General features: G+C 47.3%; 5 protein-coding genes across 5 annotated transcripts; 2 read left to right on the top strand and 3 right to left on the bottom strand.

Annotated features, from left to right (window-relative positions):
- Window positions 1–119: 119 nt before the first annotated feature.
- I302_104761 (uncharacterized protein) lies at window positions 120–3,473 on the top strand (the record flags this gene model as incomplete). The annotated part of the gene is made up of 11 exons (XM_019195737.1): window positions 120–1,565; window positions 1,648–1,759; window positions 1,839–1,984; window positions 2,054–2,207; window positions 2,266–2,378; window positions 2,445–2,511; window positions 2,579–2,667; window positions 2,726–2,823; window positions 2,888–3,029; window positions 3,102–3,191; window positions 3,264–3,473. 11 exons carry the CDS (start codon window positions 120–122, stop codon window positions 3,471–3,473), a joined length of 2,667 nt encoding a protein of 888 aa, XP_019042560.1.
- A 468-nt stretch (window positions 3,474–3,941) lies between these two features.
- On the bottom strand, window positions 3,942–7,488 carry I302_104760 (uncharacterized protein; the record flags this gene model as incomplete). Its single annotated transcript, XM_019195738.1, has 6 exons — window positions 3,942–4,943; window positions 5,008–5,190; window positions 5,254–6,276; window positions 6,335–6,935; window positions 7,009–7,122; window positions 7,184–7,488. The coding sequence occupies 6 exons, from the start codon at window positions 7,486–7,488 to the stop codon at window positions 3,942–3,944; spliced, it is 3,228 nt and encodes a 1,075-aa protein (XP_019042561.1).
- A 542-nt stretch (window positions 7,489–8,030) lies between these two features.
- On the bottom strand, window positions 8,031–9,493 carry I302_104759 (uncharacterized protein; the record flags this gene model as incomplete). The annotated part of the gene is made up of 5 exons (XM_065869940.1): window positions 8,031–8,274; window positions 8,334–8,847; window positions 8,905–9,163; window positions 9,226–9,323; window positions 9,376–9,493. The coding sequence occupies 5 exons, from the start codon at window positions 9,491–9,493 to the stop codon at window positions 8,031–8,033; spliced, it is 1,233 nt and encodes a 410-aa protein (XP_065726012.1).
- Window positions 9,494–10,177: 684 nt separating this feature from the next.
- On the top strand, window positions 10,178–12,315 carry I302_104758 (uncharacterized protein; the record flags this gene model as incomplete). The annotated part of the gene is made up of 9 exons (XM_019195740.2): window positions 10,178–10,411; window positions 10,468–10,639; window positions 10,704–11,035; window positions 11,092–11,355; window positions 11,422–11,635; window positions 11,689–11,781; window positions 11,842–11,862; window positions 11,929–12,223; window positions 12,288–12,315. 9 exons carry the CDS (start codon window positions 10,178–10,180, stop codon window positions 12,313–12,315), a joined length of 1,653 nt encoding a protein of 550 aa, XP_019042563.2.
- A 582-nt stretch (window positions 12,316–12,897) lies between these two features.
- On the bottom strand, window positions 12,898–15,442 carry I302_104757 (uncharacterized protein; the record flags this gene model as incomplete). Its single annotated transcript, XM_065869939.1, has 14 exons — window positions 12,898–12,924; window positions 12,990–13,195; window positions 13,253–13,286; window positions 13,350–13,433; window positions 13,506–13,603; window positions 13,664–13,862; window positions 14,031–14,153; window positions 14,225–14,442; window positions 14,497–14,539; window positions 14,606–14,743; window positions 14,824–14,976; window positions 15,051–15,110; window positions 15,171–15,275; window positions 15,338–15,442. 14 exons carry the CDS (start codon window positions 15,440–15,442, stop codon window positions 12,898–12,900), a joined length of 1,593 nt encoding a protein of 530 aa, XP_065726011.1.
- Window positions 15,443–15,542: the final 100 nt, after the last annotated feature.

Genomic DNA, 15,542 nt, shown 5'->3' with positions numbered 1-15,542 from the left:
TCCATTTTATTCATTCGGAACGACTCGCCTAGCTTGTACATCAAAAAGTACGCTAGAGCCACTCAATCACATTTGTCATCACCAAACCAAATTTCACTGCAATACATCTAACCCCCAACATGTCTTCCATTGCGTCCCCACCACCTCCTCAGACCCCATACACCCCCTCCCCTCTCACCGCATCAACATCAACTACCGCATCGGAACACAGACTCACACCGTCCTCACCAATGCCCTCACCTGGAGCAGGACCAAGCAGCGCAGCGAGCGGCCCGTCCAAATGGAAGAGCGTGTTCAAGATCGGCCGTACAGGTGCCAGTATAGGTAAAGGCAAGGAGAACAGACCAGCTCTACCTGTTGAAGCAGAGAAAATACATTTAGGTGAACCGTTACCTCTCCCTACCAAAACCACCTCCTTCCCCCAACGTGCACCGCAGATACGTTCTCATACCGACCCATATCCCCCTACTCATTCTGGTAATCTCACCGAGGAAGTCAGCTCGGTAGGGGGCAAGGAACACTCGCAGGATATCCAGCATGGTGGCAGTGGTGATAGTTTCCACATGAATCTGGTGGATTCTAGTTTGAATACACCTACTTCCGAAGAGCATGGTCGACCATTTTCAAGCGTGACGAATGATTCTGGATTCACGGCCGACAATTCCTCGAGATCATCCGGTTCACGTAATCTTACCTCATCAACGGCTCATCATGGCGTCACCACACCTTTTGGTAATCCCACCACTACCAGTACCACTTCGCCAATGAAATCTCCAGCTCATGGAATGGGACTGGGCGGATTCAAATCGCGTTTCTTCTCTGCTCCCCATCCTATAGATACTTCCACCACTACGGATAGTCCTCGAAGCAAGTCGTCGAAGTCTGATAAATATAAGGGATTAGGTAAAGACAGCGGTCCCAACCAGACATATGGTCATAAGAAATCAGTCGGATCGTCCAGTATATCCTCGTCAAACAACGGTATATCCCCATCGACCTCTAATTCACCTAAGACGCCCAACAAAAGCACGTCCAAACGCGATGCTTCTGGGGGATTTACCACCCCCTCCGATTCTGGTGGATTGACACCCAGTAAATCCGGTTCAGCGACTGCACGATTCCTTAGAAGAGTAGTCTCAGCACCCAATACGAAAGCTCTGTTCTCGCCTAATAACTTGTTCCATAATGCCCCGGACGTACCGCCTCTACCCAATAATCCAACACAGCAACAACAACAGCCTATATCGCCTGTGGTGGTAGTGGGAAACGGCGAGATTGACCTGACATCGTCTCCACCTTCTGAGCAGTATACGCATGCTAGTCCATTCACTACGCCTACTACTGTACCCATAGTCAATGGAAGTGGTCTTGCGCCGAACGGACTATCAGCTACTGGTACGAGATCTGCTAGAGCACACACCACTTCTGCTGCTCAGCCTAAGAATATTAGGGAATTGCAGGCTCAATTGGGTGTTGGTGGGAGTCCTGGTAGTCCGGGTGGAGAGGCGCATCACAAACAGGTCTTTAGGAGGACTTATAGTAGTAATTCCATCAAGACTCGGTCGGTGAGTTTGCTCATGTCTATCATCCTCGTCTGGGATATGATGGAGATGGTGACACTGACATGAATCACGTTGTGGTACACAGGTCGAAGTGACTCCTTCATCATTCCAGAAGATCAAGCTGTTGGGTAAAGGAGATGTGGGGAAGGTGTATTTGGTAAGAGAGAAGAAGACGGATAAATTGTTCGCTATGAAAGGTGAGAGAGCGCGCTTTGCAGCTGAGTTAAAACCATGACGGTTAACAGATGAGCTGACTGTTCCCGTCTCTCTCGATAGTGTTATCGAAAAAGGAGATGATCAAGCGAAACAAGATCAAAAGGGCATTAGCAGAGCAAGAGATCCTCGCTACGGCCAATCATCCATTCATCGTCACGCTCTTTCATTCGTTCCAATCTCAGGATTACCTATTCTTCGTCCTTGATGTGAGCTGCCATCGCCTTTTTCTATTCAGAGTGGAGAAAGCACGAAGCTGATCTGATATATTGTGGCAGTATTGTATGGGCGGAGAGTTCTTCCGTGCGCTTCAGACTAGACCTGGGAAATGCTTGACCGAGGAGCATGCGAAATTTTATGCGGCAGAAGTTACGGCTGCGTTGGAGTATCTGCATCTGAATGGGTATATCTACAGGGATTTGAAGCCTGAGAGTGAGTGATTCTGGAGTATGGTTAATACTTGTTACTGATCTTTCGGTTGCAAATACAGATATCCTGCTGCATCAGTCCGGTCATATCATGTTGTCAGATTTCGATCTGTCCAAACAATCTGGAGAAGCTGGAGGTGCACCTGCGGGCATCAAACATGGTGGACCCAACGGGGTAAGCCTCCGCTCCACACATGGCTACAAAATGTCCATGAAATAGTAGCTGATATCATCGATATAGACTATACTGGTAGACACCAGATCGTGTATAGCAGACTTCAGAACCAACTCTTTCGTAGGCACAGAAGGTCAGTTAGCTTCCTTCTGCTCTGAACCATGACATAGCTAACATGAGAATTTTCCCCATATTTATAGAATATATCGCACCGGAAGTGATAAAAGGGAATTCGCATTCCTCCGCGGTGGACTGGTGGACATTGGGTATTCTAGTGTACGAGATGATCGTAAGCTAGCTTCAAGTGATTGAGGATTCGCAAAGCATCAGCTGACGAAGTATACCAGTTCGCAACTACACCGTTCAAGGGGCCAAACAGAAATGCGACATTCGCAAATGTAATGAAGAATGATGTTCTATATCCCGAAACGCCAATGGTCACCAGGTGAGTTAATGTGTATTAATACCCATACCAAATGTATTCATGTTGACTGATCTGAAACTTGTAGCTTCTGTAAATCGTTTATCCGAAAATTGCTCATAAAAGATGAGAACAAGCGACTAGGTTCCAGCTCAGGTGCGAGTGAAGTAAAATCGCATAAATGGTTTGGGACGGTCAATTGGGGTTTACTGAGAAATATGACTCCTCCCGTGAGCTTTCGCTTTTCCTCGTAGGCAAAGATCAAGCAAAGCTCATTGGCTGATAAATGATACGTTGTATAGATCATTCCTGCTGAATCGAACGGAATTGATGCGATCAACTTTAGGACGATGAGGGAGAGTAAGAGTGTGGATTTCGATAGGGATGATGCGGTAGGTTTCTTCCCATCGTTGAGCCCGTTTGTCGGATATACTTACTGACATATATCTTCCCTACTCGCACAGGACGTCATCCACGCCAAAGCTGGTAATCCATCGGTATTCGGCAATTCCACCCCGGGCATGTTGACGCCCAAGGAAATTACCATCCACGCAGAAACGCCTTCGTCAAGTATCAGTGGAAGTACGAGTGCAACCACAGGTAATGCGAGGGATAAGGAGAAGAATCCGTTTGAAGAATTTAGTAGTGTGACTAGACATGTTGGGGAGTGGTAACATCTCACCTCTTCTCCTACACCTTATGCTATCTCTGGTTCGGTTGTGAAGCGATATGGACAATGGAATTGTCTTGTCTGGTATGTTGGAGTGGAAGATATTATTAACATATTTGATAAATTAGCGCAGATTGTTGTTCATATTGTATTCTTTATAGTTGTTCATAGGTAAATCAAGTCATCGTTCCAAAATAGCATGATGGAGATGCAGCGCTGCAATGCAATGCAGTCTGTCATACATTACCACGAGTGGTATTAGTACTAGCTCCAATCGAGGTGTTCGTAAGATGTTCACGATGAGAACTATCACCATAGTATCCAATGCACCTCGTACGAAAAGTGAATGTCAATGTCAATGTCAATGTCAAAGTAGAAGTCGATGCCCTTGCCGATCCACATTCATACTCCATACTGCATATTTACATAGAAAGAATACTTCATACTGCACTTCATATATCATACACAACAATTACACATGCAAGACCAAACCCCTCCTGATCTGCTTGGGCACCTCCAAACCCGGCACCTCCACCCTCGGCGCATTGAGGATCCCCACCTGTCCCAAAACGTACTCCTCAGACCACCAGTCGTAATCGCTCCTCCACGAATCGGCGTTCAACCAGTTCGTCTTGTTCGGTACCAAATGCACAGCCCCAAACGAGTTATGTCGATTCCCATAACACTTGAAATCCACTTTATACTCTTCTCCCTCCTTCTTGGTAAGTGAACTGGCATCAACCTCGAAAGCGTATGGCTCGTGCACTAGCAGGGCGAATCGTTGAGATTCGATATCAATAGATATGGCTGGTCCGGCGAAATGCGCTACTCTCAGTGCGAGTTTCTTCTCCCCTGCTTTGTCATTTGAGGTGGACTCTGGAAGATGGAATGTACAGTGATAAGTCAAATTACCAGAATAAAAAGGTAATCCCTGTCTTGTGATATCTCCAAATTCGACTTCACCAAGATCCAAATCCACAAGAGTCGCTTTTCTCCCCCTGAGTTCCACACCGAAATCGCCCAACAGGTATACTCTTTCAAGATTAGTGAGCATACCGTACTCGTACTCCAGCTCCAGAGAGTGTTTACCAGCGTTAAGAGCGGGGAAGAGGATCGTCTTAATGGATTTATCGACCCACCATCCCTTTGGAGTAAGGTCGACAGGTTCGCCATCGAGGAAAGCTTTGACTTTATCGGGCGATTCAATAGCCAATTGACTATTGTCAACTTGGGTTTTGGAGTTGATGGTGAATCTTAATCTGAGTGTGCCGATGGCTCGTCGTTTAGACTGAGGGATGGTATATGGTTGACGGAATTTAGCTCCCTTCAGGAATAGACCCAATCGTCGTCGCATGAGTTGATCAACGGCTAAGACTTCTTCAGGTCCTCGCCAGGGCTCGTCGTTCCATTTGTAGTCGCAGTAATCTAGTAGAAGGGTGTTGGGCTCTTCCAAAGAGATAGATTGGAGTTTGACCTGATGCTCCCAGTCAAGTCAGTCCAGTATCCCTAACTTAAGCACAAGTGCAGATCGAACTCACATCGGCAACCTGCTTGTAATGTCGTCGCAGAACCGTCTGATCTCTGGCGCTAGGACTGGCTTTTCCGGGACGTAATCGTAAGACAATGCTCTCGCAACCGTCAAACCAGTATTTGAAGGTTGTTCCGCCGTTGCCTTGCTCAGTCTTGACTTCCCATGATTTGCCAGTGAACGTTTCTAGAGCCTACTCAAGGAATCGAACCAAATCAGGAGGGCTGACAAATCTAATCCAAAATACCAGACTCACCTCTACTGCCCATTCACCGGTTATGTTCAAAACCACAGGACAAGGCTCCTTCCTATCGGTATTACATATGAACACATATCGCTCATCTCCATCCTGTCTCATCTGGTAGAATAGCGAATCCGCCCTGGTGCCCTGAGCACGGTAGAGGGTAGTATCGCTGACGATCATGTCGAGATCTCGGTGTGGATGTAACGCAGAGAGGATCTGAGCTTTGGACCAAGGTAGGTCGACTGATCCAGCGATCTTCGGAGGTGCCGATTGAGCCTGAGCATCGACCAGAGTTGGCGCAATACCAGCTACAATGACCTTCCCACCTTTCTCTGTGAACTTCTGTAATCTTTCCAGAGTAGTCGATCGGATGGTTCGCAAATTCGGTACGATGACCGCTTCGTAATTGCATTGACCGACCGGTAGAGTTCTACTAATATCTTCAATACGTGTCTGGTCGGGGAAAAGCGATTCAGAGATAAAGTCGAAATCGATATGTCCCTTCAATAACCATTCCGTCAACTCTGCGAAAGATTTCTCCCTATATTCTAATTCTTCCGAATTCTGATCCTTGGGTCCAAAGCATAACCAATAACTTTCGATCGGGTGAATGACCGCTACTCGAGTCAGAGGTCTTCCTCTAGTGAGAGCAGAGTTAACTCTGGCGAAATGATCTTCAATAGATTTATATTCCTTCCACCAAGGCGATTGATACCCTATACAACCCGGATAATCCCTCTTACCCTCTCCCTCCATCGTACTCCAGAACAGGTGATGTACCCTCAACGTAACTCCTAAGGCAGCTTGCCAATCGCCTTGGCCTTTATGTCCCTCAAAGGTGAATTGCCATCCTGTCACACCGTATAGTTCACTCATCAAGCCAGATCGACCATATTGACGGGAGACGGATGCAGCCTGTTTGGCTGTGTTGAGTTCTTTCTTGTCGCATAGCATGTCAATTCCTGGGAATTGCATCTCTCGGTAGCATCGCATGCACTCCCCGTTCTGTGCAGCTTGAGACGCGAGGGTCGGTTCCTATCGAAGCACAGCAAGTCAGCTCATGTCGTATTTCAGAGAAGGGGTTGACACCCACCCCGTTGAGATGTCCAGTACAATACAGATTGTTCTTCCCACACCATTTGGCAAGTACACCCATATAGTTCGAAGCAAACAGCTCGCAAATATGATCCAAGAACTGATATTTCGTGATATTCGATTCCTGATCCACTGGATCCCAGATCAAATGAGGTAAACCCTCAAAAAGGTCAATTCCTTTAGCCTGTTGCAAAGATTGTATAATATTCCTAGTCCAAGGTAAAAAGACATCTTGAAGTTTCTCCGCTACGCTCAGAGTAGACATGGGACAGATCTGCGGCTCATCGGTGAACATTGATGGAATTGATTTACCGAATTCCGAGCCAACATGTTTCTTGTACACTTCGTGAGTGAGCTCGACGAATCGCTTGGTCATGTCTTCGCTGAGCAGGTCGGTGTATGTCTGGTCACCGAAGAAACCACTGTCTGGTAGAGGCTCTGCGTAGGCGTACCATACTCTTTCTCCTGCTTGGACATCGTCAGGGGAAGAGATCCGGCGAGACGAGGCTAATCGACCGTTGGACAGCTTGATGGCGTAGGTCGCTAGGAGGGTACCGAGTTCACTTCGCATTGGAGCGGCATTGGCGATGGGGAAGGTACTGGGAGATGGCAATGTCAGTGAAGGAGCTCGATCGGGACGTTATTAATATATAGCGCAATTTGTGGACTCACGGCTTGGTATATCCGATCTCCTCGCCATACGCCCAAGGTGTAAATAACAGGTGCTGATGTCTTAGCTCTGGATGTCCTTCCAACACCTTCCCGCCAGCAAAGCCGCTAGGCCATCTGCATTTCGAAGATTATTAGCGACTCATCTAAGGCAAGAAGAGTAGGTGATTGAGCTTACCTGTCCTCATCGTACAAGAACGCCGACATTCCCTTGCTCTTAGCAGTCTCCACACACCCCTCAACAATATCCATAAACTCCTCTCCCATGTACGGTATATCAAGTCCCACTCTAGTATGCATGTGGAATCCTCCCATCCCCATCTCTTCGAACATGTCGATCTGCTCCAGAGTCGACTTCTTCTCCTGCTTGGTCACCCATCCCCAGAAGGGGGCACCGCGATACTCCCTTGGTGGGTCTTGGAAGGTATCAAGCGAGAAGGGTTTCTTCGAAGTGGGGTAGCTGAGGGGGTTCTCGGTCGTCATGATGTCTGTGTCTTGCTGATTTTGCAGGGGACGGCTTCTGAACCTTGATACATCATCCGATGTGTCTCAATATATGTCAAATCATCGTCCAGCTTCTAATCTTGTCAAGCTTAATCCGAAGCCTCATGATCATAAGGTGGATACGGTCTAAGCCGAGGATTGGGATCCACTTCGGTCGAATGTAATACCGCCATGATGCTAGTCAAAGTGGAGGTCGATGCAGGTGGGGGACTCATGTCCGAAGTACCGGGTGAGCTAGTCTGCTGGTGTATCATTCTGGTCAGTAGAAAAATGCTTCAAGACAAAGAGCTGATAGATAGATAGATTGCAGTCTAGGAAAGATGAGATACCATCTCGAATTGGACTTTTGTGATGCGGTCAAAGTAATTTCGCGCCCCTTCGCCTAGTCGGCTTTGACCGACAGTGCGCTCAGACCATTTCGTTAAAGATTGGGTGACAGAGATACGTGCTCATCATAACAGTGTTCTGTTGACACTAGTCACTACATAAACCCAAGATAATTCCTCATATCATAAGCCAGACTACGCCTTGGAAGCAGCACCTTCACCCCTTTGCAGCCTTTGCCATTCTACCAAAGCGTGCATTGCGAGAGCCTGACCGTAAGGCATGGAAGTGATAGCGATGTCCTTGTAGAACTGGAGAGAGTGTCCCATTCCAGTACCGAAACTGACATTTGCGACTTCACCATCTGGTTGTATTTGAGCAATGACACCAGCGAGACCGGTATCAGCGCATTTTCGGTACACTGGGTCAGAGATCAATCCCCTACACAATGACATCATGTTAGCTCAGAGCCAGATAATGTCGGAAGTGCTATAACTTACTGTCTGATACCCATGTAAATACCAGCAACTACACCAGCAGCAGCACTAGTCTCCACATAAGACGTAGGATCGACAATGAGGGTGTGCCATAATCCAGTCTTAGGATCTTGAGATCTCACAAAGGCGTCTACCTGTCTTCTCCATATCGACACCAAGTGTCGGTAGATCGGATCCGTAGGTGGGAGTTTGTCTCCAAGGATATCAAGGAACATTGGGATGGAGACGGTGATCCAACAATTACCTCTTGCCCAAAGCCCTTTAGCAAAGTTGTGACCGCCGTTAGTCTCTGCTCCACCATTTCCACCTTCTATCTTTTCAGGGGTAAATTGCCAACCGTGATACCATAGTCCCGATACAGTATCGGCGAGGTACTTGATGTGAATGAGGAATTGGTATTTCGCTTCATCGATATAATGGGGTCTATTGAGTAATATACCGATCTTGGCAAGGGGGATAACGGACATCATGAGAGTATCATCCCACAGGTTGTTTTCGTGCATGTTTACATAGGTCACTAAACAAGCGATATCAGCTACACTCCGAAGCTGGGGTAAACGCGCGCGCGACTCACTATGTTGGAAACCGCCTTCTTCGGTTCTTGGCAAGCCCTTCATAATCCACTCAGCCCATTCATCGATCCATCCATTCCACTTTGGATCTTTCGTTCGTCCATCTTCAACAAAGCACGCGAGAGAGTAGAATGGGGACATGGTGTTGATATTTTTGGGTGCACCTTTTCCGTCGGTCCTCTTCCACTGGGTCTCAAACCAGTCAAGAGCGACTTTCAGGGATTTCTGGGCACCGGGGGAAGCTGGATCAAGGGCGGAGTGCTGTCACCAAGATTGGAATCAGTAAATAAGCTTGGAACAGGATGTCAGATAGATCCACCTACATGGCATAGAGCGGTAAGAGCGATACCGTGGGTCCATTCCCACGAGAAAACCGTTGGGTGTTCCCATCCCTTGGTGTCTACCAACGTACCATCGTGGACTGTAATAAATTTTCAGCGGCTGGATAGCCATTGCTAGAGACACCAGCTCACGTTTCAACAAGAATCTACCACTCTGATCTTTGATATGGAGGAGCCCATCTGTAAGCAGAGATATGAGATCTGCGGATTTCTCTTGAGTCAAGGAGAGGGGGGCGATAGTGTCGGACATGGTGTTTATGCTGTACTTTTCGGTAGTAGTAGTGTTGGTTGTGTTGTTTAACAGATGTTTTCTCGTATAGATATATCGAGGATGAACGACAAAGAGTATCCAAATATCTATCTTGGCTCGTGAATCCGCTGGACCGGTGCGATGGGATGTTGTGACCCGACCCGGCACAATTGAGAATCCACGGTATGATCATCCACCGACACTAGAGCGGAGTCAAATGCGCCTCCCTGGGAGGAAATCAGTAATCACGTTGTGACTGCGTGGAGCTCTCAGAGGAATTTACGTGAGGAGCCTGAGCAAGAGCAAGAGAAGCTTATGAGACGTTTTCTTCAGGTCACTGAATCCCTTACCCTGATGGGACACCGCCGGGCCGCATCTTCGGCCCGCGGGAACTCCAGCTCTATTCGTCAGGTATCGGTTTAACAAAGCTGCCCAAGCTCATCATCATGCATTTTAGTGCTATTATTAATTATGTCATCTCAACATTCCTTCTCTCTTCTCTCAATGAGAAACACACATGAAAGTATAATCCGTTGTTGAGGTGAAGAGACACTAGGGAATACGTATCCTGAATGAGTCTGGGGTCGAGGAAGCAAGATAGCAGGTATATATAGGTAGCATCGATTTCTCACATGCATCTAACTGATCTTCACACCTCTTCAACTCATAATATACTGATACAGCATGTCGGGAATCGATAAAGACGATAAAGCGCTTACTGAGCACATCGAGCAACCAGCAGTCCCTCAAGATGCTCAGAATCTCGAAGCTGGCAAGAAGAAGCGAAAGGCTAATAGGCAATTGGACGAAGCTGCCGATCTCCTCAGAGAAAACGGTGGCCATGTCGAATATACCGTAGAAGATCGGAAACGGGTTTTGAGGATGATTGACATCTACGTTTGTATTCCTATGTGTATTGTGAGTTGGCCATCCATAGCATCGATTTCGGGTCGTGGCGGCTGATGGATGGATAGGTATACCTCGTCCAACAACTCGATAAAGGTACTGTAGCCCAGGCAGCGGTCTTCGACTTGAAGGAGTCAACTGGTCTTGTCGGTTCTCAGTACAGTTGGTTGACATCCGTCGTGTACCTCGCACAATTATGCTGTCAACCTCTCTCGTCATACGCTCTGGTCGTATTCCCAGGTGAGTGACATTTGTCCACAGTCACGAACAATGTGGCATGACGGCTAAAACACCTCCACTACAGTCAAATACTGGGTCATGTTCAACTTCACCGCCTGGTCAATCGTCACCATCTGCACAGCGGCCGCCACCAACTTCACCGGACTCATCATTGCCCGTATTCTACTTGGAGGGTTCGAAGCTACGATTCTACCCTCTTTCGTTCTGATTACTCAGATGTGGTGGACCCGTCGTGAACAGTCGTACCGAACGATCGCCTATCAAATCGCCAATTCTGCCGCCGCAATCTTCGGTCCGCTCATTGCATTCGGCGTGGGACATGTCAATTCGAGTATTCGACCATATCAGGGTATCTTTCTATGTATGGGTGCGATCTCCCTCGCCGGAGTTCCTGTGGTACGTTCTTCTCGCTTTCACGTACACCGCAATTCCCGCTGATGCATCTACACTAGGTATGGTACCTTCTACCCAACTCACCTACCAACGCGAAGTTCCTGCGTAAAGGGGATGACCGACTTATCGCACTTGACCGACTGAGGGAGAATAACACCGGTACAAAATCTTCGACCTGGAAATGGGACCAGGTCTGGGAGACCTACAAAGATCCAAAGACCTACATGTGGGCGGCCATGTATCTTTGCACGTCCACCCCATCGGGAGGTTTCGGCGCGTTTAGTGGATTAATCACGAAAGGGTTTGGGTTTGATTCATTCGAGGTGAGTTCAAAAAGGACCAAAAAGAAAAAGTAAAAATCGAAATTGACTGACCTGATCTGCTCACAGAGTATCTTGATGCAAATTCCAACTGGATTTATCGGTATTTTCACCTTGTTAATCGCCATCTACTGTACCAATCGATGGAAGACTCGATGGGCTGTCATCGCAATTGTCACGCTCTTCCCCATCGCGGGTGCGTCGGCTATGGTGAAAGTGCCACGATCACAATCTGGTGCTCTTCTTGCCTCTTACTACGTCGCTTACCCTCTGGCTGGTATTCGTGAGTCCATCTCCCTGCACAAACTATGCTCCTCGCTCATATCAGATTGGCAGAACCACTCCTCTACTCATGGGCAAACTTGAATCAAGCTGGAACGACCAAACGAGTCGTAGTCTTCGCAACTATGTTCGTCTTCCAGTGTGCTGGTAAGTGTTCTTCCTTCTTATGATACTACGGCACATGACTGATTGATCATGTGTCCACAGGTAATGTGATCGGACCTCAAGGTAAGCCACATCCTCTCTCGGTCTCTGCCCAAGAAGATTACAAGCTGATACACGCAATTGGTACAGTCTACCTTGAGAAAGAAGCGCCAATCTACCACACAGGTCTCTACGTCGACATTGGCTGTTGGGTAGTCCTCGTCTGTCTAGTCGTCGGAATGCGAGTCTACCTTGGAGCTTTGAACAAGAAACAGGCGAGACGAAGGGCCGCGATGGGCCTACCAGAGGAGCTTCAAGATATGTCTATTATGACTACTGAGGAGGCTGCGAAGTACAAGGTCGAATTGACGGAACATATGAAGGCTAATGGTTTGGACGAGGCGAAATTGTATGAGAATGGCTTCGAAGACATGACTGATTATGAGTAAGTCTCTCACCACTTTCATGATTAGGGGTGAAATAGTGCTGATAGATTGTCAATCCGAAAGGAACCCCGCATTCATTTATGTTCTGTAAAATGACACTCAGGGAATGATGGAATCGTGCCAACGACATGCTGAAGGGTGATAGATAATGTAGCTTTTATAAAGTACTGTTAGATTCTAAATCACATAGACGAATGCACCTCGATAATATGGATCGTTCCGACGGAACTCGAGCAGCCTCACTAAAGTGAGCAAAAACTGTTTTCTTGACCCGGCAGGAACGTGGTTAAAACATTCGGTCATCCGCTAGAGGTGGATCTCACCACCGTCATGGGTCTTATGATTGTCATCCATATGTACGTTGGTGCATACGGTGCAAAATTGGGTGGACAAGGGCGAGAAAGGAGAATACAAAACGAATTGAGCGTTATCGGACTTTCTGCTTACTATTGAATCTCTATACGGTACGAAACGGACAACTAAAACTTCCAAATACAATATGGTTTTAACTAAACAACTTTACTGTAAAAATTCTACCCGATTTGGAACAAAACAAAGAAAAAGAGACGCTCTCTTTGCTTTTAGATAATCAAGATTTGCCGACAGAGGCGCGATGTATACAAAACGGACAATGCCAGTTGAGTGGCTATCTGATTCCAGGCGATAACCCTTTCTACCAAGAATACCTGAACAAGGGGTTCTAAGAGCATCACCAATACGTCAGCCCAGCTATCTATGCGCTAATGACAACCTCGCAGTACCCACCTGCTTATCCGTGAGATCCTTCCATTCCTCTGCCACACCATCATCAGCACGTGAGGCTCTCCAGATCTCTTCCTCCTTGACTTTTCTTTTGTTATCCCGCCAGCACACAAAACCGTACAAAGATATGAAAAGGATCGATAAGCAATAGAAGATAAGCATTGACATGACTGCACTTCTGTACAAAGGTGCTTCGGGGGCTCGGAAGGCTGAGAACAGCTAAAATTAGCTCGACAACTCTTTTCGATCGATTGCTGTGTGCTCACTTTGAGGTCCGATCAAATTCCCAACACAGTATCCCTTCAATCCTCGATATCAGCTATATCGATTGCGGTTCTCAAGAGCAGCAAACAGTGAACTTACCCAATAGCTGATACCGTATACAGCTACCTTTTTACTAGTTCCTGATACATTCGCGTAAAGGATGGAAGATCCAAAGATGATGTACTGTTTCCGAGCATGGTACCAATCAGTCTCTTCCGTTTTATAATCGTAGTCCTGATGCGCAGCTCAACTCACCGGAGCCCAATAGCAATACATAATCATTAAACCGGCGAGAGATGCACCTTTGTTACTTCGAGGTATCTCTTTCACCATGATGGTACCGGTAAGACATACTTGCAAATGGGACGGCTCAGCCCAAAAATTGCCACGCTGAGGGCCAGTCAGGTACTCACCAAGAACAGCCGCAATGGTGCATAGCGTTGGTTGTCTGGTCTTCGTAGATAGCCTGGCAAAGAAAAGGGATGAAACCCAACTGATGACTCCGGTAGGGATTGCCAGCAGAGTCACCTCTTTCACTGTGTACCCAAGAGATTGGACGATGAGGGAGTTGAAACCTATCAAACCGCCATTGGGAATGTTCAAGCTGACATTCTGCAGTGACAGCCAGTTATCGTCTGAGCATACCACTTCGGCGTGAATTGAATCGTGGCACTCACGATGATGAACTAACAACAGTCAGATGGTCAGTCAACAACACAACTTAAAATTATAGATGTGTGGTGAGAAGAAGGAGGCATCGTCTTGTAGCGGGACACTCACGATCAACCAGGTCTTGACATCCAGCAAAGCCTCCTTGATTTGGTCCCATTTGATTTTATGGTTCATGACTCCAGTTTGATTGGAGGCTGTTCTTCGGATGGCAATAACCTTTTGTCGGTCGGTCTTAAGATGGAGCGGCATAGAGCTATAAGTAGACAGAATCAAAGATCACTGGAACTTTATTGTCCACTCACGAGCCACCACGCTTCGGCAGGGTTAGCGGGTATGACGAGGAAGTTTGCGGTTCCGACCATCACTGAGAAGCAACCCATAAGAACAAACAGCAATCTCCATCTAGCGATCGGCCCAGGATTGTAGAACTGTAAGGCGAACGATAGGAGACCGTTGACGACGGATGACAAAGTACTAAACCTGTGAAAGGGCCCAAGGGGTGTTAGCCTTCGTACGGTCTCTTTCCTAGGTCACAGAGAGCGTTGCAAGAGGCAGAAATGGACTCAAATGACACCGGTTCTCCAAGGTTGTTCCTGCTTCTTCCACCACATAGAGATCTACAGGCGGAAAGAGTGAAGCTCAGCACTGGAAAACGACCAAAAAAACGTTTCAGAAGAACGTACCACCATACCGGTCGCCGAATGACCCGCGCCTTCGAAGGCACCGAGGAACAAACGGCAAACTATCAGACCCGCAAAGTTCTTGGTAGCAGAAGTCCCGAAGGTAGTAATACCATACATGAAGACGTTGGCACCAATAGTCTGTAGCATGATGAGGAGAAGAAGTAAAACGAAGTCAGTGAACTGAGTGTGTCGCGGTGGCGGTGATCGCCGCCTCTCACCTTTCCAATAGGGAATTTTTGGAAAATCCATGATTGGGGAAATACAAATGCGATACAGGTGAAGTAAATCGCTGAATTTGCCCATGAATATTGTTGTCCGACCAAGTTCAAATCTGTACGTAGTCCGAAGGTGACCGCAGTACCGAGGAGAACCTTGAGAAACGGAGAAGAAACGGATATCAACGCTTGCTTCGTGACCCAGGAAAAAGTTTGGGAGATCAAATTACCTTGTCGGTACCACTCATGAGGTTCGCAAGCCATATCAACGGCATGACGATGAGGTCGATCTATACGGGGTGTCCAGTAAGCATTCTTACTCGCACGCTTAGATGGTAGAAGCCACTGACCTTCCATTTGACGGCTCTTTCCTCTTCAGGAGTCCAAGGAGCCAGAAGTTCCGCGGCGTTTGGTCGTTTGGCAATATCTGCCAAGAAAGCAGCTGCCACATCGTACTGCGCGATTCTAGTGCATCAGTATTTTGGTATCGAAGTCAACATGTGTGCTAAGTACTCACGATCTCAAGCTTGTCTTCGGTCAAATCTTTAGGATCGACATCGAGGACTCTGACCTCATCTTGCTGGATGTTCTTCTCCTCATCGATACCTAGATTGGTAGACATGGTTGCGACTGTCTTTCGATGTGTTGTAGTGTCTTGGGGGGTAATCTACCAATCAAGAGGAATGAATTGTTACTTCATATATCCCATTCAGCCCTGTGAT

The sequence above is a fragment of the Kwoniella bestiolae genome, chromosome 3 (assembly GCF_000512585.2).
Source record: "Kwoniella bestiolae CBS 10118 chromosome 3, complete sequence".
NCBI classification, from domain to species: Eukaryota; Fungi; Basidiomycota; class Tremellomycetes; order Tremellales; family Cryptococcaceae; genus Kwoniella; species Kwoniella bestiolae.
Note: the sequence above shows the minus strand (reverse complement) of the source record. Positions and strands in the feature narration are given on the sequence as shown.